The sequence below is a fragment of the Herpailurus yagouaroundi genome, unplaced genomic scaffold (genome assembly GCF_014898765.1).
Source record: "Herpailurus yagouaroundi ecotype Mexico unplaced genomic scaffold, PumYag 28, whole genome shotgun sequence".
Lineage (NCBI taxonomy): Eukaryota > Metazoa > Chordata > Mammalia > Carnivora > Felidae > Herpailurus > Herpailurus yagouaroundi.
The window spans coordinates 7,591,493-7,609,531 of record NW_024412376.1 but is presented as its reverse complement, the minus strand read 5'-3'; the positions used below and the strand labels follow the sequence as shown (position 1 = coordinate 7,609,531).

Sequence of the window (18,039 nt, the reverse complement as noted above, 5' to 3'; positions counted from 1 at the left end):
TGGTCTCTCAAAGCAATAAATCATCATATCCAGACAGGCTGTGACATGTTAGATATCTATCTAACTGCTTACTTTGTCTTTATGGGCAGTGCATAGACATTAGGTGGCTTCTATCAGTTTTTATGGAATTTTATATTATTATTTATTACCTATCAAATATTCCTTGCAGTTGTAATTATCAAACTACATAAAGTAAAATATCATGGGAAAGCTGAGGAACAGACCATAGAGATTCTATAATCAGGAGTTTAAGTGGTTAATAACTAATTTACTGTCTGTTCTAAAGAGGAATTCTATAGGGTGAAATGTGAGTAGTGCTTATTATATGCGAGGCCTGCTCCCACATGCTTTCTATGATTAGTTCAACAGCCCTATGGGCTAGGTACTTTTAATTCCCATTTTGTAGATGAGGAACTAGAGACATGAAGGGAATTGCTTTAGATTACAAAAGCTGTTAAGCGTCAGGGCCAGGATCTGAACTAGAGCTCATGCCCTTAAACCCGTGGCCTTACATTGTATGTGAGCATCTCAGAGATAGAAAGAAGGTAAGTAGTCCCGATTGTGTTACAACCCTGACTACTTCCAGAAGTGACCCTCTTCTTTTGGCAGATTTGTCCTTTTGATTGCTTTGTAGGTTTAAGGTTCTTAAGAGCTTTGCGGCTGCTAGAGCTCCCTCAAATCTTGCAAATTCTCCAAGCCATCAGAACCAGGTAAATGCTAGCCCTGCCGTAAGTCCTGCTTGCTTGCTAGTTTGGATTAGGAGTTAAAAATGTAAACTGAACCTTCAGTTCCTTTTGCATCGGAATTTCAGTGCAAACCCCATGAAATCCCTTAGCTCCCAAGATATTATTCATCCCCTTACTCCTGTTGTATTCATATCACATGCTGACTAGGAAGTTGACAATCATTGGAGTCTGTTTTGTAGAGCTACATTGTGTAAGTCCATTTAGACTTTAATTCTGCCTCCTCCCCCCCCAAAAAAATTAAAATAAAAGCAATCCAAAGGTTTTGGTTCTATGTACTTGCTATCATGAATCACGTCTCTTCTATCTGGGAATGTGAGACAGTTTTTCTGACCATGAGGCACCCAGTAGCAGCAATGAAATCGCTTACAAAAATAGAGCTGCCTAAATGTCTCAAAAAAAATTGCAAACTACCGTTGAGCAGCAATACTTCTAAAGTGTTATGCAGTTTGGTTTAATGTTACCCACTGAAAATCTTCATGCTTCTATGTTCCCCCCAGAAACATCAAATTTTATAGGCCAGGTGATTTCGCTGCTAGGCATTTGTGCATCATGGAGCAGTTGGGATTAGAAAGGGCTGTTCTTGTGTAACAGGTAACCCTACCTGAAAACCACAGAGATTTCAGCTAAACTCTAGAACTTTACTTAGGACATAGGAGCTTGTCCAATCCTCTTCACTGAAAGAGCCTGGTATGAGTTTAGCGAGACATTTCTGTGATCTACTCAAAATTCCATTTTGCAGACCCATTCTCTGGATTCCCAGGACACTGCACTTTGCACTGTTACTTTAGGCAATGTGGCAATCTATTAAATTTAGCTTATGATGATACATATATATTTGTAAAAGCAATATAATATCAGGCTGGTGGATAGCATAGCAAAGTGTAAAATTTTTGAACAAGCGTGTGTGACTGGGTATGTTCAGAACTGGGCATCTCAGACTCTAGTGTGCATATGAATCAAACAGATGATCCCTACAACAATGCAGATCTGTAGATCAGGGGTGGGGCCTGGGATCCTGCATTTCTAATAATGCTCCCAGGTAAGCGTACCATTGCTTCTGGCCCATGAACCACACTTAGAATAGTCGGATTTTAGAGGACTTGTGTTGTTCTGGAATCTGTCTGAACCCAACAACTTTTTGTCTTTCTTCCTCTAGCAGTTCAGTGAAGTTTTCCAAACTGTTATCAATAGTCCTCAGTACCTGGTTCACTGCTGCAGGATTCATTCATCTGGTAGGCATTTCCTCAAACTCTCAAGTGTTTCTGGTCAGCATGAACATCTTTTCTTTAAAAAATTGCAGGCAGACCTTCTGAACTCCTGTCTCTTTCACTGTAACCAGTGTGCAGTTTATCTTTTTACCTCCCCTTTCTTGGTCTTCTGCACTCCCATATTCTCCACAAATACGTGTTTCCTACACTCAAGGTATCTATGTTCCTTCCTTCAACATTCAAAACTTGCTCTTAAGAAAGGATCTAATAAGCTTACACTTCAAAATTATAATCAGTAGGTGAACCTTATTGTTGTATCTTCATAGGAGTCTCAGCATTTAAAAAAAAAGTCAAAGAAATGAAATCAGTGAGAAACTGTCACACTTAGGAACTAGGAGAGTTCTGGGAGACAAATTGCTAGGTTACAAAGGGGAGCTTTAGGGCTTTCTCAGTTCTCCCGAAATCCATCTGCATATATAGCTGCCTCCTTTGCCTGTAGGAGAGGCTCATTTTTTTTTAATGTTTTTAAAATGTATTTATTTTTGAGAGAGAGAGAGAGAGAGAGAGAGAGAGAGAGAGAGAGAGAGCTTGAGTGGGGGAGGGGCAGAGAGAGAAACAGAATCCCAAGTAGGCTCCAGGCTCTGAGCCATCAGTACAGAGCCTGATGCGAGCCTAGAACTCACGGGCTGTGAGATCATGACCTGAGCTGAAGTTGGATTCTTAACCAACTGAGCCACACAGGCATCCCAGGTGCCCCAAGGCTCGTTCTTATCCCACATAATCAGAATTATAATAAATGGATTTCAACAATAAGGAACAAACTCTTGGACTTCATTGCTTGAGGACAGTTGAGCAGTCATTGAAAATGCAGAAATTGAAATAGGATGTTGCAAGCAAAGGTCTTTGAGAAAAGGAAACAAAACAAAAAGCACAGCAGGAGTCTTTTTCACTTGAGTCCTCTCAAAATTAATTAAAGCATTAATGGTAAAACGGAAAAAGAATTTTAAAGTTACCGTCTTCAGCTAATCAAGAAAAATGTCAAACACCAAATGCAAACCATGATCTGAGCCTTCAAGAGATCTGAAACCAGCTACATCCCTCCTCCATCCTCAAGCAGGAGAGAAATTTCCTTGAAAGAAGATCACAGTAGTGATCCCCAGAGTGGATCCCTGGATCTAGAGGGTTGCACCTGGGTGCATGGGCCTGCCATGGGAGCAGCAATCATCAGTGTCTTTCTGGAGACCTGCTGGCCATCACAGAATGGTAGGCAACAGTGCTCGAGGAGAAGCTTTTTTGTCATCAATAGCAGTTCCCCATGAAGGGCTCTTAGGCTGAATGTGGCCTATAGACCTATTTTCTTTGACCTAATTATGTTTGTATTTTCTGCTCTAATTTTTTATTGCTTTCTAACTTTTATAGAGAACTCACATAAAATCCCAGATTTCTGGATTCTTTGGGAAAATACAAAGTTTGGCAATCCGGTCTCTCAAGGCCACTACCAGTCCTAGTTGTAGACTTGATGCTCTCTGTTAACAGCATGTGCTCTTGAGTTGGACACAGCCAGGCTCACTTGAATCAAAGTCTCTTGCTTAACCCTTCTAAGCATGTGAACCTTGCTGGTCACCCAGGTGAGGAGACCTCCAGCAAGGATATATGCAGAGAAAGAAGAAGCAACCAGATGGCTTGTGACTTAAGGGGATCCACTGTGAGTCACCCCAATGTCTGGAATGTTGAAAGCCTAGAAGAGCTATATCCCAGAACGTAGAAAATGGCAGATTTGCTTGGGAGGATATTTGAAATGACAAACCAAAATAAAAACTATAATTGTCCCAACTCACCAGCTGCACATATAACTACTGGCCTTCACCTAAAAGTTGATACCCTCAGGGCATCTGGGTGGCTCACTCGGTTAAGCATCCGACTTCGACTCAGGTCATGATCTCGTGGTTTGTGAGTTCGAGCCCCGCGTCAGGCTCTGTGTGGACAGCTCAGAGCCTGAAGCCTGCTTCAGATTCTGTGTCTCCCTCTGTCTCTACCCCTCCCCCACTCACACTCTGTCTCTCTCTCCTCCAAAAATAAATAAACATTAAAAAAAAATTTTTTTTTAATTTGATACCCTCAAAAGGTGAGTGTTAACCAGAAGTAATCAAGAAGGGGCCTATGCTTAAATTCTGCCAAAAATAACAAGGGGGTATAGTGGAGAAAAGAGAGATATCAGCATAACAACAGTTATTTAATATAACACTTAAAAGAACAATAATTACAAGATAATTTGTCCAAGGAAACAGAGAAGAAAAAAAATCCATATTTGAGAAAAAATGCAAATAAAAGGGCTTAAAAACTAAAAGTACTAATTCAAACAAAATACATAAGGTTTTAAATAAAAGACTATTAAACCGTAGCAGGAGTTGGAAAACAGGCTGAATGATATCAGAGAAAAAGAAGAATGATATCAGAGGAAAAAGTATTACAGAGCTGAAAATGACATTAGAGGAAACCAAAATGTAATCAAACGTGACACAAACATGCTCAGGAACATAGTGGACAGGATTGCAGCAATGTGACATGGAAAAGAACAAAGGCATTCCAGCAATGTCAACTGAACATACTCTAAAATTAGTGTTCCTAGAGCAAAGGACAAGACAGGTGACACCAGAAGAAGCCACCAAAATAAAGTCTTGAATCTGTGGGTTAAAAAAAATTAATGTTTATTTATTTTTGAGAGAGACAGAGACAGAGCGTGAGTGGGGGAGGAACAGAGAGAGGGAGACAGAGCCCCCGAAGCAGGCTCCAGACTCCGAGCCCACAGCCGGATGCAGGGCTCAAACTCACAAACTGTGAGATATGACCTGAACTGAGATTGGATGCTTAACCAACAGAGCCACCCAGGCACCCCTTAAATCTGTGGGTTAAAGGGTATATCATGTCCCAGTGTTGCAGGATTCTTTAGCTCAATACCCAGGGAACCTTGTCTTGCCACTTCGAAGAATGAAGAGGAGAACACAGAATAAAATGAGCAGCAGGCAAAAGTTTTTATTAAAAAGTAAGAATAGTGGAAGCAAGGGTAGTACAAAAGCTCTCTTTGAAGGTAAGGGGCACATGAAAGTGAATGCCCCAGATGATAGGCAAGGGACTTTATTTTATAGGGTTTTGGCCCATTCCTTTTTCTTTTTTCCCTTTGTTTCTTTTTAGGTTCTTTTTTTTTTTTTTTTTTTTTTTTGTTTGTTTAATTTTAATGTGTTATTATTTAATTCAGAGGGGAACCTTGGGCAGGAGTAGGTGGTGCTTGTTACATTCGTAAGGAAAACTTTGTGTCTGAGAGAGTTTTCCTCATGGTCAGGCCCAGGAGAATTTTTTCCGAGGTAGTTTTTCTCATGGGTAGATGTTCCTAGCATTCTTTTCAAATATGTGGTTTGCTCGCTCCCAGGGACCGTCAAGCCCTAGCCTCTCCCTTTCTGCCTGCTGAATCCTATCTTTCCCTATCATACCAGGAAAAATGACACAAATTATTTATTCCAACCATATTATGGAGCAGTTTACTGATTTTCAAGGATAAGGAGAGAATCCAAGCAGAACCAAGCAAAGTCTATAAAAGGGGGAGAAATGAAACTCGCCTTGGATTTGTCAATGTCTATTGATACCAGAAGGTGATAGAGTAGGGTCTGCAAAGTTGGTGTGAAAGTATAAGCTATCCTGTCATTTTAAATATTCAAGAGAAAATAGCACCCAGGAGTCCCTTTTAAAAGCATATCTCGAGGGGTGCCTGGGTGACTCAGTTGATCAAGTGTCTGACTCTTGGTTTCAGCTCAGGCCATGATCTTGCAGTTCATGTGATTGAGCCCCACGTTGGGCTCTGCACTGGCAATGTGGAGCCTGCTTGGGTTCTCGCTCTCTACCCCCCTCTGCCCCTCTCCTGCTTGTATGTGCATGAGCTCTCTCTCAAAATAAAAATAAATAAACTTAAAAAATAAGTACCTTGATGGTAAAATCCAGCCATATACGAGATGAATCAAAACTAGGAACTCAGGAATGAGGAAACCATGATATAAAGTGATGGTGGGGATTATTGAATGAATTAAAAACAGTGCAAAGGCATAGCCAAAGGAATTATGGCTACAGACTAGGGCACACATGTACCATGTAAAGATAACATAACTTGTGTGAGTGATGGCAAGGTAAGAGGAGAGGGGGGATCCCCCTAGCGTCCTCCATAGCATTTCTTATCTGAAGCTGAACAATGTCAAGCTTGAAACATAAAATTTCAGTTCTGAAATATGAAGTTAAAAATAGATGATAACTCAGTATCTTAACATTGGTCCAAAATCCTTTACCTTAACTTTATCTTATCTCCCATCTGGGTCTCTGCTCACATGGTTTTGGAGGAAGAGCAGAGTGGACAAGGGGGCCAGCAGCAGGCCACCAACTCTTGGAGAGTGCTGGGAGGGAGGGAGGGAAGAGGTTTGAAACACTAAATACCCCCAAAGAGAGTGAGCTGAACCTTAAAACTGTTACTTAATTTATTGTGAGGGAGAATTCCAGGTTGCAATAAACTTAGTTTTAGTTTATACAACAGGTTGTACCAGGATACGATCTAATTCCTGTGCTATGATGCTGTTAACAGACACTATGGGGTTTCAGCTTAAAACTGTCTCAGGCAACTCTTTTAATCCTGAGGGAATATATATGACATGATCTGTATGTTTTAAACTGGTTTTCTTAGAATGTACTAGTCTCAGACAACAGTGAAGACTCCAGAAGTTAGTGGAAGCAGATTACTAGATTTTGCAACAAAACCCTCTGCCAGCTTTGGGAGTTAAGTGTACATGTATGATCCCTTTCTTATTTTGGAATAGGGTATTATAAGGAGTCCATACTCTTAACCTACTCCTCAAACTTAAGAAAAGGTCACTTTTAAAAAGTGGTCAAATACCTGAGCGAACTATGTTATTTCTAATTTCTATTTCAGTTCTTTTTTTTTTTTTTTAGATTTTTTTTTAACGTTTATTTATTTTTGAGAAGAGAGAGACACAGCATGAGCAGGGGAGGAGAGAGAGAGGGAGACACAGAATCTGAAACAGGCTCCAGGCTCTGAGCTGTCAGCACAGAGCCCGACATGGGGCTGAGACTCCCGGACTGTGAGATCATGACCTGAGCCAAAGTCGGATGCTCAACCAACTGAGCCACCCAGTCGCCCCTCTATTTCAGTTCTTAACAACAAAACAAAAAACCTACTTTTCCAGGCATCTCTAACATCTTAACATTTTTGCTCTAAATAGAAATGGGAAACATCCAAGAAATATGTAAGATATTTGGGAAAAAATGTCAAAAAATGGAAAAAGAAAGGAAAGTTGTATACATTATATAATTGTCATTTATAATATATAATAATATATGACATATCGTATATTTATAAGTTTATATATACCATAAATACATAGTGCCATTGCCTAAGTTACTCATTTTAATATAAAAAGGTAATCCAATGAGTTTAATTTTCTTAAAATGTGAAGACTTAGGGAGAAATCAGAGGAAATATTCTTCAGAGTTTTTTTTTTAATCACTGAAAAAAAAATTTTTTTTTTTTGGCAGGGAGTGGCGGTGGGGAATAATGTGGAAATTTGTTTGCTTTTTCTTAGACACTAGCCTTCATTCTCTTAAGCACATTGAAGTGAAGTGCTCATGTAAGTGCTTCCTTTTCAATAATAACCCTGAGCTACTGGTAAATAAGAATAAATAATAATTGCTCGATTTCAGAACCTGGCTTATCTGAGTCTCATGGCTGTAGAATGCAGTGATTTGCCCAAATGAAAGGAAAAAGATATGGGCAGCCAGTACCCCTGGGGAGCTCTCCAAATGTGGGCCCAAGCTACATCCTCCCTCAGAGTTCAGCAGTAATCGCAGTGAAGAAAACAAGACTTCACGATCTCTACACACACTTTGCAAACCCTTTAACACAGGCTAGGAATCATTAATACTTCATTTGGATTGAATTAAGTGAAACTAATCCAATGTTTTTCCTATTCTTTGTAAACATTCCGTTGGATTCCATTCAGAGACCTTTCCTGAATCTCCTCTTTTTGAACAGGTGGAAAATTCTGGTGATCCCTGGCTCAAAGGTAGAAATTCACAGAACATATCATATTTTGAATCTATTTACCTGGTCATGGCAACAACGTCAACTGTTGGCTTTGGAGATGTGGTAGCCAAGACATCCCTAGGACGGACCTTCATCATGTTTTTCACCCTGGGGAGTTTGGTGAAGAATATTTTTAATATCTTTGAATATAGCTACATTAACCCAACACATGTAGTTAGTGGTGATAAATAAAGCAATACAGGTTTGAGAGTGAATGTTGCATTATTCAGAGCAAGTGTGAAATGAAAATGGAAAGATACTTAGATCCCATGTTTTCCAAACTGCATCCTCTGGAGCACGTGATTCAATTGCATGATTGCCAAAGATGAGGATGGCAGACAAAGGAGAGCAGACTTTATTCATTAGTCTGCATTGAATTGAGCAATCCTATATTCCTTTACCTCTTGCCCATCAGACTAAAGTCTTTCTTCCAATGAGGAAGGGCATTTGAGATTTGATTTGAATGAGCCAAATGAGTAACTCTCTCTGAACTAGCATTTTACTTCAGATATGTGAACATCTGTGCTTGGTTCAAGACTGTATCATGGACAAAGGAAACCTCTTTTAGTTACTTTAACTTCAGCTCCTTAAAAACCGGTAACAGAGTTCTCCCCTCCACCTTTCTGATATTCCCCTGTCCATATTATTACATCCCCTCATTTCAGTCATTTCCCCTAAACCTCTCTCTGTCCCACGTTTTATTTTTTTTCTAAGCCTCACATAGTATCACGTCAGAAGAGTCAGAAGTACAGTTAGTTGTGACTAGAGGACAAAAGGGACAGGAAGGGTGCCTTACCACTTGTCTTTGCTTTCATAATTTGGAATGCTGCAAAGCATTTTATTTGATTTAAACCAAATCCAAAGGTCAAGGAAAAAAAACGGCCTGCCTTTTGAAATACAGTTCACAGATAAGAGAAAGTTTTATGCACCTTCTTCCTCTTTTATAATCTCAGAGTTTTAGAATGTTCTTGAAAACAATGAGATCTGGGGGTGCCCGGGTGGCTCAGTCCATTAAGCATCCAACTTCAGCTCAGGTCATGACCTCACACAGTTCATGGGTTCTAGCCCCTCATTGGGCTCTATGCTGACAGCTCAGAGCCTGGAGCCTGCTTCAGATTCTGTGACTCCCTCTCTCCTTGCCCTGCTCGTGCGCTCTCTCTCTCTCTCTCTCTCTTTCTCAAAAACAAATAAACAATAAAAAAATGAAATCTAAGATTTTATTTGCTGATCATTTTAGATCCTATTTGCGAACTATGTCCCTGAAATGGTGGAAATTTTTGCTAACAAGAGGAAATACACCAGTCCCTATGAGGTGGTCAAAGGGAAGAAGTAAGTAGCTTTCAAGCATAATTTCTGCAGTTTGAGAAATTCTACTAGTCACATATCTCTTTAAAAATGCCCGTCGCTTGGCCTAAAGTGAATATATTGGCAAGGTCCTTCATTTACTGAAGAGGGTTGTGCTAAAATAAATACCATAAGATGATATTTGGTACTTGATAAAAACAACTATGTAGATGCTGGTAAGAGCAGTAAAACAACTAAAATGACAGATAATATTATCATTCCCTATCAAATATTAAGTGTGGCAATATTTCTGCATCCCTCATCACTGTGCTCTTAACATCTATTACTGTTCTGTTCGTTTTAATCATGTGGTTAACTTACGGCTAATTTCACATAATGGATCAAATTAAAGCCGCAGTTCAAATTTAAAATAATTACTTCGACTCTGTGGTCTCAGCCAAAATTCCACTAACACCATATGGGGGGCTCATTCACAGGCAGAGGTTTGCTGGAGTGAAGAGAAATTTCCACGTCTTCTACAACACTTCATAGATCACCTGTTTTGTCCATGTCACAGCCACCTGTTCTGGGAGGAAAATGGAGTTGGAGTTGTTTTTTTTATCATATTTCTCTGTGATGTGTTATTTCAGTATCCACTATGGTTTTCACATCCGAGAAGGAGGGAATGTATTGGAGATCTTAAATTGGAAGCAACTCTTTTTTAGTCTCTATTTGCTGTAGAGGAAAGAGGTCCAGTGGAGGTAAACTCCCTTGGAGTGGTCTCTTAGCACAATTGGATGAAAACCAAGATTGACTTAGGAGTCTGAAGAGGAAAGTAAAAAAAATAAAAATAAAATAATAATAATAATAACAACAATAAAATGAGTGAAAAATAAATATTGAAAACATGGAAATGAACTAGATAAACCAAAGTCTTACACAGTTCATCACAAGAAAGCGATGCGGGACACATGCCAAATTAGCCCAAAAGGTCTGGAAATCTTAAGGTTAGGTTAGGCTACATGTATGCTTTTAGTTTCCTTAAAAGAGTAATGGAGGGAAAAATAGCTTATTTAAGTGCATTACCTAAGAAGGTTGATAGCTATTTTTCACGATAAAAGTTGAGATTTTTACACTTGTCCTTGATGTCTCTCCATTGGACTCACTTTTTAGTAGCTACTAGATAATTTTCAGTGTGGAAGATAAACCAAAATAATCCAGAATGTACTGCCACCTCTGCCATAGTATTGACTATGAGAAAATCAGTGAAGTATTTTGAGCCTCTTTTGTTCCTTTGAAAAAGACTAGATCAGCTAATCAGGAGTCAAGTGAAAGAAATCAAGTGAAGTAACACATGTGCAAGTCCATTATAAGTTATAATAACTATGAAAAATGTCACAGTTATAATAGTTATTATTGTATTCCTGAAAACCTACGTGTTATTCAAATGTTTGGATTCATACCCAACATGGAATGAACTAGGGACCATAGAAATCTGATGTTTCTTTTCTCTATTGGAGATGCAGTCTTCAATGTTTCTATTTTAAAACTCTGGGTAATTCAAATACCAGATTGATTTAAAGCTAAATTTAAGCTAAATTTAGCTCTGCGTCTTGACAGGAAGATACTTCTGTTTCTCAGATGATCCACCTCACATATTCTTGCCCCCTAGGTTCATCGTGGTCTGTGGGAACATTACGGTTGACAGTGTGACAGCTTTCCTACGGAATTTTCTCCGCCATAAGTCAGGGCAAATCAACATTGAGATTGTTTTTCTGGGAGAGTAAGTTTATCTGTACTATTCACGGGCTCTAAATTAATCCTTGAAATATGTGTGCATTTTTTTAATGGAAAAAAATTACCCTCGCAATATCCACAGGAAAATTAGGAAATAATAATAAGCGAAAAGAGAAGAAAAGGCAATCTTACGACCAGAGTTAACCTCAGAGAATATTTTGGAATATATCTTGCCTGATGTTTATCTGTATATGTCCTAACGTTGTTAAAGAGATTTCCTATCATTTACTCTTATATGACTGTGATTTTGTGCACAAGTCTGGCATTCTTTTTAATTGCTGTTCTGTTAATTATCAGAATTGGAAATGTGAGTTCAAATAGATGCAGAAAGGATTGTTTTTAATGATGTTTTTATTCTGTGAAACTTACATTTCCACAAGTAGAGTCCAAGTCAACTATTTTGTGAACCCCCTAGAAAATGCATACTTAATATGAAAAGGTTTTTAAGTAGGCAAAATGGTTTCTTATCATTTTATTTTACAATTTTGGTTCCCAGTGAGATTGAACAATTTTTGTATGTTTTGACCATTTGACTTTCCTTTTTTGATGAATGAAGAAATTTGTCTTCATTTCTCATATCTGCTTTTCTATGAGGACGGTTATCTGCTGCTTTACTGACTTCTCAGCGGTCTTAATGTATTTTGATATTAGCCTTTTTGTGTCATTTGTTGTAAATATTTTTCTCTCTTTGCCTGTGTGTGTGCACGCAGAAGCATTTGATTTACATGTACTATAACCCATCGACTCTTTCATTGTGGCATCTGGCTTTTCTGACACTCTTTGGCCTCTCTGTTCTAGAATTAAGCAAATATTTCTCTAGCGTTTCTATGTTTCCATATTGAAATATTTTGTATGTAAGCTCTCTGGAATTCATTTTGTGTAAAGTGTAAGGAACTAACTTCTTTATTTTGTTCAAATGGTTTATCAGTTATCCACACACCACCAAATAAGTCAGGCAGATTGGAAAGGGCATTTTGATCTTGTACAGGATCATATACAGGATCACTTCCGCCACTTCCACCTTCACACATTTTATAGTTCAACACTTTGTACCTTGTACATTGTGGCATGTCCAGTCCAATACAACTTTGGGCTCCCCTGTATGAGATGACCAACCAGCATTTTGAACTCCTTCATGGTGCTACATTGAGGGACAGCCAACAGTTCTATTTCATTGTAATTGCCTGCCTGTCTTTTCGGTAATTTGTATGTTACTTGAATCCTTATTTTAAAAAATAGTCAAAAACCGGGCTAAAATTAGTGATAAGAGGCTAATAATTATAATCCGGTTGAGACAAAAAGGAAATCATTAGATGTATTTACTGTTGTATGGACTAATGTAGGTTATTATAGGTACTTGTCAAGAGAACGAATGAAATTTTTTAAAATTTATTTTAATGTTTATTTCTTTTTGGGAGAGAGAGAGAGAGACCAAGAACAAGTGGGGGTGGGGCAGAGAGAGAGGGAGACAGAGTCTGAAGCAGGCTCCATGCTCTGAGCTGTCAGCACAGAGCCTGACGTGGGGCTCGAACCCGCCAACCAAGACATCATGACCTGAGCCGAAGGTGGATGCTCAACTGACTGAGCCACCCAGGTGCCCCTAAAACAGAAATGTGAGATTTTTTAAATGGTGCAAAATGTTGGAAGCACTCATCTAGAATTTTTCCCATTACCTATAATTTTTGATGACTCTGCAATTCATATCCTCCACCAGACATTCTCTGTGGCTCCATATTCACACAACTAAATTGCTTACTGAATATCTCCATCCCAGAGCTTCAAAGGCCCCTCAGACTTAACATTTTAAAAAACAAACTCATGATCTTATATCTCTCTCTCCAGCTAACAAGGCGAATACATAAAAGAAGGAAAGAACACGGCACTTTCTGTCTCAGCAAATTGGACCTTATCAGTGCAGTTCCTAAAAACAGAAAGCAAGGCATTGTTTTTGCTGCTCCTCTCCCTTAAGCCTTACGTATACTTGCATCAATATCATCAATTTTGTCTCCTAAAGAAATACTAATTGTGTCTCTGCCACTCCATATCCACTATCACAACCCTATTCAGTTAATATTTTGTATCTCCTTAAGTTGTGGAAAGGCCACGTTATTGATTTGTGCCTTTTTCTCAGAAACTCTTCTCCTGCTGTTATATGACTGCTTTGTTCTTATTCTTCAGCACTCAGAAATAAGGCCAGATGTTAGTATCACCTAACCACATGGATTAGTAATAGAGGATGGATGTATTCCTACAGGGGATTAGGAGTTCTGTTAAAGCCACTAAATAAATACCATGAACTCTAAACCAAAGTCAGTCATCATTTTACATCTTTGGTACTATATTCTTTGCCCAGGGTTCCTCCTTCCTTGGAATTAGAAACATTATTTAAGTGCTACATGGCCTATACGACTTTTGTTTCTGGATCTGCACTTAAGTGGGAGGATCTGAGGCGAGTTGCGGTAAGAACTAGTTGTTTTTCTTCTGATTATCCTAAGCTGCAACAATTAAGATGATAGGATGTATTTCTCTTTCAAGAGTATCAGTCCACATGCTTAAATTGGTGGAAATAAGACTTCCTCAACTTTAAAAACTGATCATAAAGGAAATGTAGCTATTGAATCTCCAAAATCCTCCTTGATAAATGTCAAGTAGACAGCACTGTTTACCTACACTTAACATTTATTTATTTCACTAAATTCTCTACTTATCTAGAGCAGTTTTATTTTAGCAGTCTAAGAAATCTGAAAAAGTTATGGATGGCAAAAGTGTGTTTAATCTTATCATTGAATAGAATCCTTACCAGACACAGATTTCCCAACTTTTTCTAAACACACTGATCCGCTTTCTGATAAGAGAAACAGAAAGGAAAATAGCACAAATCCCATTAAGGATGGATGAAAAATAATGAGCAAAGGCCAACAGTCTAGACAGCTTTCATTTAAGATCAAAGCACGTTTCCTCCCATGTTTTAGATTTCATAGAATCACATAAACCAAGGGCTGTAGTTTTTTAAATCAGAGATCTCTAGAGTTAACATAAAGAATTGAAATAGAAAATGACAGGCTCAGAATAATCTTTCTCTTTCCCGCAACTCAGTATTGTAAGTGCCACTTCAATAATTTTCTATACCCTTAAGATTCAGAATCCACAAATACTGAATGATGATTACTTTGGGTCAAGCATACCTCCAGTTCCTCCATTCTTTGCTGTCCTGAGAGGCAAATCAATGTATAGGAAGTTGCTTAAAAACTTCGTTTTGGATAATAGGAAAAATATAACTATGTACTTTGCCTGTTTTAAAGCAGTCTTGCATCTGTGTTGGAGACCCTGTGCCCAGGTCTGTCCCCTGCAGCACTTCCAGCCATTACAGCATCTACAGGACTCTGATCCTGCTGTAAGGACATCCTTACCACCACTCCTTCCCAAGGGTGTTCTCTCTCTTATGGGAAATTTTATGACAAAACCACAGGGAAACCCAGAGGGGGAACACTAGAGCATTTCCTATGTAATTAACAAGATGGCTGCTGTCTAATCTTGAAGAATAGGTGGAATCTGCAGAAGCATGCCTGATTATAGCCAACCCTTTGTGCAGTGATTCGCATGCTGAAGACACTTCCAACATTATGAGGTAAGAAGCTGGCACTGTTTTATATGCTTCAAGATGATTTTATTTCTACCTCTTTTAAAATAGAGCCCAGTGGCCCAGTGCATGAGACCAAATAGGAGAAGATGTCATCTATTACAGCACTAGGTTCATTATATTCCAGGTTTCTGCCTATTTTTTCTTTCTTTTTTTTTTTTTTTTTTTTTTTTTTGCACCCCAAAGCTGTGTGGATGCAAAAATAGAGTATCCTGAGTATCTTTGTGCTTTTCCATATACTTTCCTAAAGTTTCATATGGGTAAAAGTTATTTAAAATTTTTTTCTTACGTTTATCTTTTGAGAGACATAGAGAGACAGAGCACAAGTTGGGGAGGGGCAGAGAGAGAGGGAGACACAGAATCTGAAGCAGGTTCCAGGCTCCGAGCTGTCAGCACAGAGCCCGACACAGGGCTCGAACTCACCAACTGTGAGATCATGACCTGAGCTGAAGTCGGACGCTTAACCGACTAAGCCACCCAGGCATCCCAGGTAATAGGTATTTAAATTTAAAAAGCAAGCATACCAATAACTGATAACTGTTCAGATAACACCGTTAATAAATAACATCTTTAAACCTCCAAAAATAAAGATGCCATTTTCTGATTGGTGAATCCTATTAGTAGACTTTATTTATTGGAGTTTTTCTCCAGTAGTTCTGGTGAAATATTGTGTATCATTTGCTATAATGTGCTTGTGATTATTGGCAAATATCTTCCAGATGACTAGAATTGGTATTACTGTCTTTAACTTTGAGCTGTGTGTGAGCGGGAACTTGACTTGTGGTGATAGTTTCAAGCTATCATGGTGATGGCAATGGCATTGTGCCCAACCATATGAACTTATGGACCCCAGAGCTTATGGACCCTAATAAACATACATAGCTAAAGGTGATTCTACAAACAGCAAGAAACAGTTGAGAACATATACTGTGCATAATACAGTATATATGAGTTGGACCTCAGTCTCTTAATATGTATAATGAGAACGTTGGGTAAGACAGTCTATGAGCTACTTCAAGCTATAGACAGAAATGCGATCACTGTTTTTTTTTTCTGTAATTAATGTATTTGAAGGCTAAAGTACATGAAACTGTTGATTTCCTCCTCAAGAACTGGTTTCAGAACACCACAGTCTCCTAGTACCAAGAGCCGACCCTTCCATAGATTACATTTACTAAGTCACTAAAACAATATCATCCTTTACTGTGTATGCAATTAAACAGAACATTATTAGAAGACAGCATAATCGTGCATTTTATATGTTGTTTTATTATTGCATACTGTACATCACTGATGAGCATATTTGTTGTTTATGTAGGGTTCTCTCCATCAAAAACTATAACCCTAATACCAGAGTTATCATACAGATACTTCAATCCCATAACAAGGTATGGTAACCATCTAGCCTACCTATCATCCCCTTTTAGTCTATGGAGTTGAATAACTTCCTTTGTCTAAATAATAAAACTCATTAATTTCTCACAGGTCTATACTCAAAGATTTTTTGCCAATTACAGGTGAAATATGGAGGCTCATTAAGATTTTTAATGACTTAAAAATGCAAATTCATAAAGAGGTATACTTTCATACTTTAGCAGCTGCTACCTGAGGGTCTAACTACTAATCCACCTAAATCTAGATGCTGATATCATTTCCTTTGGGACACTGGCCTACCTCTCTCGGCACACCTATGACTACTTGGAGCCACTAAAAATGCAGTAGCCTGATTAGACAATCACAGAGGTTTGAGAGACAACCAAAAGCTAGGACAGGGTTGAGCAAAAGGTTCAACTCCTACACAAGGCCATTTCTTCAAAACTGAGAGAGGTGGATATTTTACCTAGTGCAGAATTTCAAGGGGAATGAAGAAACAGGAATATATTCTAAATGAAAGAGTAAGGTAAGACCTCAGAAAAAGACCTTGACAAAACAGAGGTGAATGACAGCGTTCAAAACAGTCATAAAGATGCTCACTAAGCTATGGAGAAGAATGGATGAAGAAAATGAGAACTTCAACAGAGATGGAATATATAAGAAAGTAACCAAATAGAAATCATAAGCTGAGGAATTTAGTAACTGAGCCAAAAAAAAATACAATAGAGGGGTTCAGCAGCAAACTAGATGAATCAGAAGAATCAGCAAACAGGAAGACAGGGTAGTGGAACTCACCTAATCAGAGTAGCAGAAAGAAAAAAGAATGAAAATGAGTGGGGACAGCTTATGGGACAATATCCATTGGGTCAATGTTTGCATTATAGGCATCCCAGAAGGAGAAAAACAAAGAAAGGGGCAGAAAACTTATTTGAAGAAGCAGTCACTGAAAACTTCCCTAATCTGGAGAAGGAAACAGACATCTACATCCAGGAAGCCCAGATAATTTTAAATAAGATAAACCTAAAGAGATCCACACAAAAACTCATTATAATTAAAGTGTCAAAAGTTAAAGACAAGGAGAGAATCTTAAAGTTGGCAAGAGAAAAACAACTTGTAATGTCTAAGGGAACCACTGTAAGACTAGCAACAGATTTTTCAGCAGAAACTTCACAGACCAGAAGGGAATGGCCTAATAGATTGAAAGTACTGAAAGAAAAAAAAAAAACCCTGCCAATCCAGAATAGTCTACCTGGCAATGTTGTCATGCAGAGAGTTTTTCACACAAGCAAAAGCTACAGGAGTTCATCATCACTAGGACAGTTTTATAAGAAATGATAAAAAAAAACTTCTTCAAGCTGAAAGGAAAGGGCATCAATTAGTAACAAAAAGATAAGAAAGTATGAATCTCAATGGCAAAAGAAAATGTATAGTAAAATTCAGAATAATCTAATGTTGTAAATGTGGACTAATCACTTATGAATCTCATATGAAGGTTAAAAGACGAAAATAGTAAAAATAACTGCAGTACTTAGTAAGGGATACACTAAGGGATATACCAAATGCTATAAATTGTGATATCAGAAACAAAATGGGGTGGGGGGGATAAAAATGTGGTTTTAGAATGTGATCAAACTTGTTAGGACTTAAAATAGATTGTTATAAAAATGAGTTATGTGAGCCTACTATGAAGTAGCCACAAAGGAAAAATATATGTAGATACACAACAAATAAAAAGAAAGGAATCTAGGGGGCGCCTGGGTGGCGCAGTCGGTTGAGCGTCCGACTTCAGCCAGGTCACGATCTCGCGCTCCGTGAGTTCGAGCCCCGCGTCGGGCTCTGGGCTGATGGCTCGGA

At 38.5% G+C, this 18,039-nt stretch overlaps 1 protein-coding gene across 1 annotated transcript in view; it reads left to right on the top strand.

The window, feature by feature from the left end:
* Positions 1 to 18,039, top strand: part of KCNU1 (potassium calcium-activated channel subfamily U member 1) — a 149,959-nt gene that overhangs the window by 25,332 nt on the left and 106,588 nt on the right. Inside the window, exons 6-13 of the mRNA XM_040460964.1 lie at positions 635 to 710; positions 1,903 to 1,978; positions 8,040 to 8,210; positions 9,328 to 9,419; positions 11,047 to 11,157; positions 13,525 to 13,630; positions 14,717 to 14,799; positions 16,130 to 16,199. Coding sequence (XP_040316898.1) covers positions 635 to 710; positions 1,903 to 1,978; positions 8,040 to 8,210; positions 9,328 to 9,419; positions 11,047 to 11,157; positions 13,525 to 13,630; positions 14,717 to 14,799; positions 16,130 to 16,199 — 785 coding nt within the window. The remainder of the gene's footprint in view (positions 1 to 634; positions 711 to 1,902; positions 1,979 to 8,039; positions 8,211 to 9,327; positions 9,420 to 11,046; positions 11,158 to 13,524; positions 13,631 to 14,716; positions 14,800 to 16,129; positions 16,200 to 18,039) is intronic.